Source organism: Merops nubicus, unplaced genomic scaffold, assembly GCF_000691845.1.
Source record: "Merops nubicus isolate BGI_N331 unplaced genomic scaffold, ASM69184v1 scaffold8338, whole genome shotgun sequence".
Classification (NCBI taxonomy): Eukaryota; Metazoa; Chordata; class Aves; order Coraciiformes; family Meropidae; genus Merops; species Merops nubicus.
The window spans coordinates 2,452-13,049 of record NW_008623585.1 but is presented as its reverse complement, the minus strand read 5'-3'; the positions used below and the strand labels follow the sequence as shown (position 1 = coordinate 13,049).

Sequence of the window (10,598 nt, the reverse complement as noted above, 5' to 3'; positions counted from 1 at the left end):
GGGGGAAGCCCCGCCTCGCCTACCTGCACCGCTAAGCGGGGCTGATGTCCGAAATGTCTGAAAAATTGACAAGACAATGATAAATAGCGTAAATAGTTACTAATTTTAGAAACTTGGGTTAGGTATGACGATTCTCTTTCGACCACTAAAGCCCAGGAGACAAAGAGAAACTAACGCAGAACGTCCCGTTTCAACGAAGGCCACAAGATCGGCAGCCTCGGGAGGAACCGGCCTCGGCCGAAAAGCGGAATGGGGAAAGGGCAACAGGGGGGCATCGGACACCGGCTCCATTAGGGACCAAGAAGCCTCAGCCCCCGCCCCAAGGCACACGTGGGCTGACTTAAGCTGCACTAGCCAGTAACAAATTTGGTATTAATTACTAACCAGTAAGTGTAAAATTGGGTGGGTTTCAGCTAATCACGTAATGGTGCAAGTAAACCACAGTTTGTGTACAGAGCTGAGCTGGCTTTGTGGAATATCACCCAGCTCCTGGCTCTGTGCAAGCCTGTAATAAATACCTGGACCCTGTGTGTGGTTCAGCCCTTTACACACTGGGTAAAAAAAAAAAAAACTATCTGCGACAACACTTTTAACTGTAAAACACAGAAGGGTCATCGCCTCTTACTACAATAAAAACCTTTGTTTTATGCTTACACCGACTATGCTTTATGCTATATGCTGCACCAACACTCTGATCATTCTTGCAATATAACCCTCCCCTGTCCGCAGTGCCAATCCAAAATATTAGAAATAATGATTTCTTTAATTGAACTTGTGGAAGTTGTTTAAAAACAAATTTCAACATACTTCACAAGATCACTTTTTAAGCTTTTTGTTAAGCTTCTGAAGTACGTATTTTTTTGTTCTTGGGATTTTTTCTGTTTGGAGCGAAAACTAAAAAAAGCCCAAAACCATACTGTGAGAGGACTGGAACTAACAGAGCTTGGATTCCTAGATCTGTGCCATGCTATCACCTAACCTTACCTCCTCCCCTGCCTCACATCCCCCAGTCCTTACCATAAAACCATGGTATCCACCAGCACCTCACTTCTCAGCAGTACTCCTCCCTTAACTTCAGGTTTCCACTACATCAGACAAACAGCTAATCCTAAACACACAAAATTGTTACCTTATGCATGGTAAGTGTGTGGTTTACTTGGCCTTTTTTTGTGCCGGTAATGATGTATAATAAGATCGTAACTTTTAATTCAGTCAGGTTTTATTTCAGATGTTAACAGTAGTACTTATTAAAAAAAAGGAATCAAAGGTTGGTCACTTAAAAAAATAAATTAATAACTATGTATCAGCAGGCAAAGTCATGTCTTTTTTTTTCTTATTCTTCACTTTCTTCTTTGAGAATATGGCATACTTCAGAGCTGATCTTTTACAGATCCCCATCTTTATCCTCTTCATAGTTTTCTGCCTTCGCTTTTGGTCAGCTCTGCAGAGCAAGAAAGGGAACATACGGATTAGAATAAAATGGAGAATTCATTTCTGTGTTTACTGGTGTTTTAAATAATCCGTCCAAGGAAGTGTAAGAACTTAGAAGTACTGTCACAAAACGTACATGGAACATCCAATTGTTTGATTAACAGAGATTCAATCAAACATTTAATCTTCCTAAAACTGTTTGTCCACTTTACTGCCATTATTTTTCATTTATGTACTTATTCATCCTTTAAAAGGATGTAAAAAAATTAAGAAATGCCACTCACAAAGCACACACAGACTTTTATGCTCAATGCATAATGCATGAATATATAATAGAAAGGCTCGGAAGAAAGTACGTGAAGTTTAACAACACCATTAAGACTCCTGCAAATAATACAGGACCTAAATATAACTAGCAAGTGGATTTTTTCCTGTCTCTGACAAAGGACCTTCCTCATAACACAGATCATTGAATAATTTTAACAAAACATACATGTTTTTATTAGAAAAAGAAACCTAAGTTACCTTCTGCAATAAACCAGCAAAAAGAAATAACACATCTTTTATTATAGTAATGCAATATCAGGCTTACTGGCAAGGTGTTGTGGTGTGGGAGAGGCTGGGACAGGTACTGCGTTTGTGACCTGCCTTGCCACAGACAAAACAGCCAGCGTCAGTCTTCTCACACACATGGCTTTGAAGAGCACAGCACTTACAGTTGTTACAGTGGAACCAAGCTGCAAAATAAGTAGTGTGGTTTATGATCCCGAAAAGGTCTAGAATGATCATTCTGAGACTAAGCTTTAAAGACAGGCTGTATTACCAGGTTTTTGATTTTGTTTTAGTTGTACAGAGATGGATGTAGTTGGTTTCTGGTCCCTTACCACATTTCATATACCAGCCAGGTAATTCTTCATTAGATACACTGTGTAGCTATTTTAATATAACTGAATTATTTCACCAGCAGAACTACTGACGAACTATAAAAGATCACATATAGTGATCTTAACATGAAAAATACTCCAGATTTTAAAATGGATTTACAAATCGCTATTTCTGTATTAGTAACAAAAATGACTGCTTCAGCTATTTCAACACAGCTATAAATACAACTGCATTTGTGTATGAAACATAGTTTGATAATGTCCTCTCAAACATTTTAGTAAATTGCCTATTTGTTTACGAAATTCTAATGAAAAAGTTTACAAAATCAGGGAACAGTTATATGACAAATCAAGGTATTTACATTTTCCCAGAAAAATATAAATGTGATTTAGCATGACCTGAGAAGAATTTATTGCATTTCCACACAGTGCAAATATGCTCAAGTTATCAAACAGCAACTTGTGTGAAATTGTGATTTCTCCTTTATTCAATGTTTTCTGAGTGATTACATTTTATTTCTTTCACAGAGTATTTTCTCATCTGGTTTGTAATCTCAGATTCTTTGGACTATACCTTTAAACAATAAGTGTAGTTTTATTTTGAGAAGTATTTTTCTGTACTTACATGGCTTTACACATTTTTTGCAGAGAACACAGTGTTTCCATCGTCTACCATCCTACAAAAGATTAATAAATGCATTGCTTGTTATAAAAAAATACAGATTCTATTTTAAAACTGAACTACTGACGTACAGTCCCTGTTATTTACAGAAACAGGTCCTCTGTAGGAAGAACTTTAACTCAGAAACAACAGCCCTGAGAATCTGCAGCAAAACGGCTGTGTGTTGAAATCAGCAAGTTCTACAACTTCTGAAACAGGATAAGAAACGTGTCTGCCAACAGACCACTGGGGAATAAGGTACTGTCTAAGTGGCGAGTAGCAAGCTTTACCTGTCCTCTTTCCAACACTAAGGAACTGGGGAACGAGAAATTTAATTCCCAGTGGGTTATGAATGATGTCCTATGAAGCTAACAGGAAGTCTACAAAACTGAATTGTTTGAGGTTTCCCAAGGAAATCTCTAACAGAATAGGATTTTACTACAGCGAGCATGACAGAAGTTATTATTTGACTACTGCTAAAACTGCCACCCAGAAAGAAGTCACAACACTTACCTTTGAAGTACATGAATTGCAAATCTCACAGTGCTGGTTACCAGAACTAACATACCGCTGACATATAGTGCAAAACCTGCAAAAAAAATTTGAAATGTATTGGTCTGCTATTTGCTCACAAAGCAATACAAATTAACTTTATACAAGCTCAACAATAAATAGAAGGATTGCAAAATCACTTTGCTAAATCAAAGAAGATGATGGTTTTGATGCGGAAAATCACCACTTAGGCCCAGAGCCTCACCATATTTAGATACATTATGTTCTAACAGTAAAATTCAGATGCCTGAATTAAAATTAGCAACAATACCAGCAGCAAATTAATCCAAATCCATTCCTTTTTCCTTGACGCTTCTCTTAGTGTTCATTTTATTAACTGCTGTCTCAATCAAGCTGATTATCAGGCATTGCTGTAAATGTCTTTTGCAGGTGCACACAACTTCTCCTAGAGACAAGCTGAAGATCCTCATCGTTCCACACTGGAAAATGTAAACCTCTTTTTAGGTGCCCAGCTCTCCTACACACTGCTCACAGAACATGCAACCTCAGAGCAAGACTGAGAGATGTACCCCTGAGCCTGGCATCCGAAAGTTAGGTGTGACAACACTGAACAGCACCATCCCAAAGTCCTTAAGAGACTTGACGCCCTAATCAAGAACAAACAGACTCTTTCAGTTACTTGAGCATTAACACATCTTACCTATAACCCTCTTCCACAGGAAGCACAATCATACTTGGGGTGAGGTTCGTGAACATACGGACAGGGGACTGTCTACGACCTGTCTTGCCATGTTTATAAAGCGCATGATTATCATAGTCTACCTAGAAAAATAAAACCATAGAAAAGGAGTTTTAAACTGAATGCTAAGCACAGGCAGAACTATTTATATATTTATTATCTTCATATGTGCCTTAGGAAATTTTCATTTCATTTGTCCATAGAAGACTGTAACCCCAAGTCACGTTACAAATTCTACAGGAAGAATTTTTGTCTCATTTATTTTTAAATTTGTGCAACCGTAAGATCACGTCAGACTCAAGAAACTAAATGCCCAATACCAGAGTAATCCGAATTTGCTCCTCCCTTTTTGCTTTTTTGCATGGGTTATCCAAGATAACATTGCAGTTGCTTGACAGAAGAGCAACGCATTAAAAAAAAAATGGAATTATACCCTTGAGTCTGTTTGGCAGTAGAAGAGCTGTTTATGTTTATCTTAACCTATCTTAGAATAATTACGAAGTTGCAAGTCAAATCAGCACTGTTTTTTCCAGCACTGCCTTCCCAGTCTTGCCACAAAGATTCTCATCTCTGAACACTAGCAGTAATGCAGAGGCTAGCCTAGTATGAGCTTCCAATTTTCTTCCACAAATTTCTGCACTAAAAGACTTCCACTCCAATGGTGTTTCCTGAACCATTCTCCCGGAGAAAGTGGCTGCTCATGGCCTAGACAGGTGGACTCTTTGCTGGCTTAAAAACTGGCTCGATGCCCAAACCCAAAGAGTTGTGGTGGACAGAGTTAAATCCAGCTGGTGGCCAGTCACGAACAGTGTCCCTCAGGGTTCAGTTTTGGGGCCATTTCTGTTTTAGGTCTCTGTCAATGATCTGGACAAGGGGATCAAGGGCACCCTCAATGAGTCTGCAGACAATGACAAGTTAGGTGGCTATATTGATCTGCTTGAAGGTATGGAGGCTCTAGAGAGGGACCAGGACAGGCTGGAGCAATGGGCTGAGGTCAGCTGTATAAGTTTTAACAAGGCCAAGTGGCAGGTCTCGCACTTGGGTCACAACAACCCCAGGCAACGCTCCAGGCTTGGGGAAGAGTGGCTGGAAAGTGCCTGGTGGAAAAGGACCTGGGGGTGCTGGTGAACAGCCAGCAGGACATGAGCCAGCAGCGTGCCCAGGTGGCCAAGAAGGCCAATGGCATCCTGGCCTGTATCAAAAATAGCATAACCAGCAGGATGGGCACTGGTGAGGCCACACCTGAAATACTGTGTTCAGTTTTGGGCACCTCACTACAAGACAGACATTGAGGTGCTGGAGCTTGTCCAAAGGAAGGCAACAAAGCTGGTGAAGGGTCTACAGCATGAGTCTTATGAGGAGTGGCTGAGGGAGCTGGGCTTGTTTAACCTGGAGAACAGAAGGCTGATGGGAGACTTTATCACTCTCTACCACTATCTGAAAGGAGGCTGTAGCCAGGTGGGGATTTGTCTGTACTCACAAGTAACAAGCAATAGAAAAAGAGGAATTGGCCTCAAGTTGTGCCAGGGGAAGGTTAGGTTGGATAATAGGAAAAATTTCTTCCCTGAAAGGGTTGTCAAATACTGGAACAAGCTGCTCAGGGAGGTAGTGGAGACACCATCCCTGGAGTTATTAAGAAGACATGTAGATGTGGCACTTAGTGGCACTGTTTAGTGGTGACCTGGCAGTGCAGCGTTAACAGTCAGACTTGATGATTTTCAAAGCCTCTTCAAACAAAAACAGCTGTATGATTGTATGATTTCAAGATACAAATATGTGGTTCAGCACACCCACATCAAACTTTATGCAGTCGTTATGTAAGAAAATAAAACTTTATCATAATGAATACCCATGATCCAACTCTCAGAAGTCACTGACAAATGCATTCTTAAGCAACTTAGAGAATGGTTGCAGTACTGGAGAAGCTGATGCCAGATTATTGCTTTATCACTGACAACTTCATTTATACATAATTGTAAAAATTTCCACTGTCATAATTCTACCCTGGTTACACTAGTTTTAGATATGAAATATCTTAATTAATTTTTTTTTTTATGACCAAGGCTGGGCATTACCCACCAAGCTATCAACATTTCACCATCCAGGAAAAATGAAACACTCTTCAAGTTACCTCTCAGCTCTGCAATATGCACCTGTCAAAATTAGTGCCAATTCTGTCACACTGAAAACCTGGCAGAAGCAATGAGTTCATGGACAGATGAGTTAAAGGTACATCATAAGCTGTAGGAGCATGACAAAGTTATGAGAGGTATACAGACTAATACCAGTACAGAACCTGGGCTTCCCATGATGAGCACCACAGGTCTGCAGTACCTCCAAAGCAGTCAAAATTAAAGTCCAAGGCAGCAGCCCACCTACAGACCGGTGCCACCACTATAGCTGCTTTCGTTCATATTGCACACGACTGAAAGTATCACATAGCACTTGACTGAAATTTAGCAGATTCACCGGGTTCAGCCATACCTGGTAATCCATCATACTGAAGCTTGGGAAAAATTCAAGAATACGAGACTCAAAGAAGTACGGAAATATCCACACCATGGGCATCTCTTGGCTGTTACGACCTAGTCATGAAAAGAGTTAGATGTACATAAAGAAAAACAAGATACACGAAGCACAAAAAATTTACAGTAAACATTCTGAATACATAAACACGTATATGTTTGTCATGCTGGGTGTAAGAACTAGTTTATCTGGGTGACAGAAAGTTCTGTCATATTTTATATACATGGAGCTGTAAACTTCACTTAGCTAACAACTCTAGTCACCCACCTAGACTAGTAAGAAATGGTACTAGTTTTACACCTTATTCTTCTCTACCTTTAAATTCAATTTTAATTGCAAAGTAGACTTGTAAAAAGAATTGTAAACATTTTTAAGAGAGGTTTAGAGAATTAAGCATTATTAAACTAAAAGTATCCACAGAGTATATTACATATATCATAGTTAATCTTTAGAAATTATAACATGAGTGTGTGTCTCTTTAGCCTGGAGAAAAGGAGACTGAGGGGTGATCTCATCAATGTTTACAAATATGTAAAGGGTGAGTGTCAGGAAGATGGAATTAAGCTTTTATCAGTGATGACCTACGATAGGACAAGGGGTAATGGGTGCAAATTGGAGCATAGGAGGTTCAAGTTGAATATCAGGAAAAATTTTTTTACTGTGAGGGTGACGGAGCACTGGAACAGGCTGCCCAGAGAGGTTGTGGAGTCTCCTTCACTGGAGACATTCAAAACCCGCCTGGACGCCTTCCTGTGTGATGTACTCTGGGTGACCCTGCTCTGGCAGGGGGGGTGGACGAGATGATCTTTCGAGGTGCCTTCCAACCCCTATGATTCTATGATTCTATGATCACATTCATCTGAGTAGCAAGAATCAGACTTTTAAATAGGTACTTTCTCTTACAGTGATGCTACAGCTCAACTCCCCTATCTAATTGTAACACATACCTTCTTTTTCTGTCTCACTCCACATTGCCATCAGTTTTTTAAAACTAAAAGCCAGTGCTTCCACTAAACCTCCAAATGGGGGATCAGTTACCATAATGACTCTTTCACCATTGTCTTGATGCAAGAATTTTCTACAGGTTTCATGTGCAGCCTGTGAGAAATGGAGGTTAATTTCCACAAATACAGACTCAAGGAACGTAAAAAAACCACTGTCTGTCTTTGTCAATAAAATGATTATTCTAGAAATTTCAGCTTTGAAGATAAAAGTTATTTTCTCTTGAGGAGGTACATTTCTTCATGTGAAGCAGTGAAAAAAAGTGCCCTGCTCAGTTAGAAATAATCTATCACAGGCAGGTGCAGGTCAAGCTTCCTAAGACAGCTTTCTTCCCAAGGTTACTAAATTCAACTTGGAAAAAAGATGTTACTCATAGCAAGAAGGCAAAATTTAGGCCCAAAATGCATTTTACTCATGCCCTTTAACTTGAGTTTTATTCTGTAAAGCATTAACACAGTAATGGGGAAAAAATGCAGTCTGCTGATAACCAACTCAACCCATACTGTTTATAAAAATACACTGTGTTCAAATTTTAGCAATCCAATCTGGGCTCTATGATTAAAAGCAATGTAAAAAGCTGTGCATCCACTGCCATTCTGCAGCATTCTCTCATCTACTACTTAAATTCTGTTGCATTCTAAAAGCTCCTTTTTTAACACCAACATGCATTGAAAAGTCCTGCAGTTCAGCCTGTCACTACACGGCGATACAGCCTCACTACAGGTCGCGTCACCTCTGCACAGCTTGAAAAGAACACTGCAGTGGTTATAAGGCAGATGGAGCCTTTTAATTGAAAACAAAAAACTTACAGTAACAGATTAAAAGTATTCAAAGCTAATTCAGCCTCCCATTTCACTCTAGAAAATTCTTTTAAAAATTTTGAAGATCCCATTCAAAATTAGCCTGTAGCATAGGAAAAAAAAATTGAAAATTAATTACATAGTGTGAAAGATACTGCAATAAACATGTTTATGCAAATCAATGTTGGATTACTAATAATGGCAGAGGAAGAGCAAAGAGTGAGCATACTATTGGGATAAACGTTTGAAATTAATGTTTGGAATTGAATTACACAGTGACTCTCTGTACAGAACTACAGTAAACGTCCTACTGAAGCTGCAGGCTTCCCAACTCTAAATTAAGCACTTAAAAGAAACGAGAAATTCAACATTTTCTTTAACCATTACACTAATTCAGCCTCATTTTATGACAACAAGGTTAACCTTCCCACCTCACCTGACTGGGATAAAGCAGAAAAACCTCCTCTCCCCTCCCACCTCATGTACCAGTCAACAAGTCCAACGGCTTGAATGAACAAATTCCATTTGGCTTGTGAAGCCTGGAAATTAAACCATTAATTCTGTTGCAGCAACAGAAGAATAGTGCTAACGAATACTTACAGAAGGCAACAACTCACATCAAACTGTCATTTTAATAAAAGGAACAGTTACCAAGTGTGTAGGTAATATTAGTTAGTATAAATTTAGTTGGCAACTTTATCTTTGAATCAAGTGGGAGAGAGGCAGAAGCACTGTTATTCTTTGATTTCCAGTACTGTTGACCAGTTTTATCCCATGACAGCAGTTTTTTTAGTAGCCTAGCTGTGACTTTCTTACAAAATTCTCCATCAACAACATGTACTTATTTACAAAGCACTCAATAAATACTTGGCCTTACCTCTCCACCAAAAAAATAATGATTAAACATGTTGTAGTGGCAGAATTCATCCTCTGTGTAAAACTGTGAATACCTGTAAAATAAGTTTTAATAGTAGTAGAAAAATATAAACAGCTTCTTGACTGCCCTAAGTGGCGTTTAGAGTGAAAACAAAGCCTTAAGAAAAACACATCTTTGGGTTCTGATTACTAACAACATATACCAATATTGGGAATTATTAAGTATAATTATGTTTCTCATCAACTGGATATCATTTGTATACATTTGCAGGAACAGAGATGCAGAGACAGGAAAGGTAAAACAACAACCAATTTATCATCTAACACAGTAAGAACATAATCTTTGTCTATACTCTTCAGACAGATAAATGTTTGGTAAAACCTACCTGAAATCAATATCTAGCAGAAGGCTTCTAACCCTGAAATCTTCCTCTTGTGATACTTTTGACTGGATCATTTCATGAAGCCTGCAGTACAATTGGAGCAAAGAAATTTAACACATGATCATTGGCTTCAGAAATTATCTTGCAAGACAAGAATGCCTGGTACTTTACTAAACCTAAAAGCAGATAGAGAAAGCAGAGTAATCCGAATTTGGATGATTCCACTTGGCTAATATTCAAAGTTAGAAAAATATATTAGTCTTCAGAGATGAAAAGTCAGTGGAGCCTACTGGATCACCATCAACACAAAAACCCCAAATGTAAGCCAATAACCGTATTGTTACTTCTGTAAGAAACAAAGCAGGACATTTACACTGTGCCTGTGTCATTGTCTCCTGTATCTTACGAGATCAGAACAAGACCCCACTAGATGATAATCCCAACCAATTAAAGCATAGTGAGATGCTTTAGTGAGATTCTAGGAGAATCCTTAATTATTTAAATATTAGCAAGCTGCACAGTTTTGAGGCAGAAGTATTATTTGCAAGTGTAACAATTCTCACCAACATACCTGGGTGTTCCAACAGAGAGCACTCGCCTGAATCCTAAATCAATAATTAGATCCAACAGGAACTGGCAACTTCTGTCTGTAAATAAATACTGTGCATTTGTTTTTTTATTCTCCAGTGGATACAGAAGTTGACTGGGGGTTTGTAACTGGGCAGTGGAGATTCCGCACAGGAACTGGTGACCCGAGTGGTTTTCCCATTCGGCTGGCAATAG

The 10,598-nt window shown here is 39.0% G+C and overlaps 1 protein-coding gene across 1 annotated transcript in view; it reads right to left on the bottom strand.

The window, feature by feature from the left end:
* Positions 1-1,201: 1,201 nt before the first annotated feature.
* ZCCHC4 (zinc finger, CCHC domain containing 4) overlaps positions 1,202-10,598 on the bottom strand; it is a gene marked incomplete at its 5' end in the record, with an annotated part of 11,791 nt that continues 2,394 nt past the window's right edge. The window contains 10 exons of the mRNA XM_008945118.1: positions 1,202-1,441; positions 2,024-2,168; positions 2,941-2,992; positions 3,490-3,565; positions 4,190-4,311; positions 6,713-6,813; positions 7,702-7,852; positions 9,434-9,506; positions 9,819-9,899; positions 10,387-10,598. The exon at positions 10,387-10,598 is cut by the window's right edge and continues 85 nt beyond it. Of these exons, the coding sequence (XP_008943366.1) occupies positions 1,297-1,441; positions 2,024-2,168; positions 2,941-2,992; positions 3,490-3,565; positions 4,190-4,311; positions 6,713-6,813; positions 7,702-7,852; positions 9,434-9,506; positions 9,819-9,899; positions 10,387-10,598 (1,158 nt within the window). The remainder of the gene's footprint in view (positions 1,442-2,023; positions 2,169-2,940; positions 2,993-3,489; positions 3,566-4,189; positions 4,312-6,712; positions 6,814-7,701; positions 7,853-9,433; positions 9,507-9,818; positions 9,900-10,386) is intronic.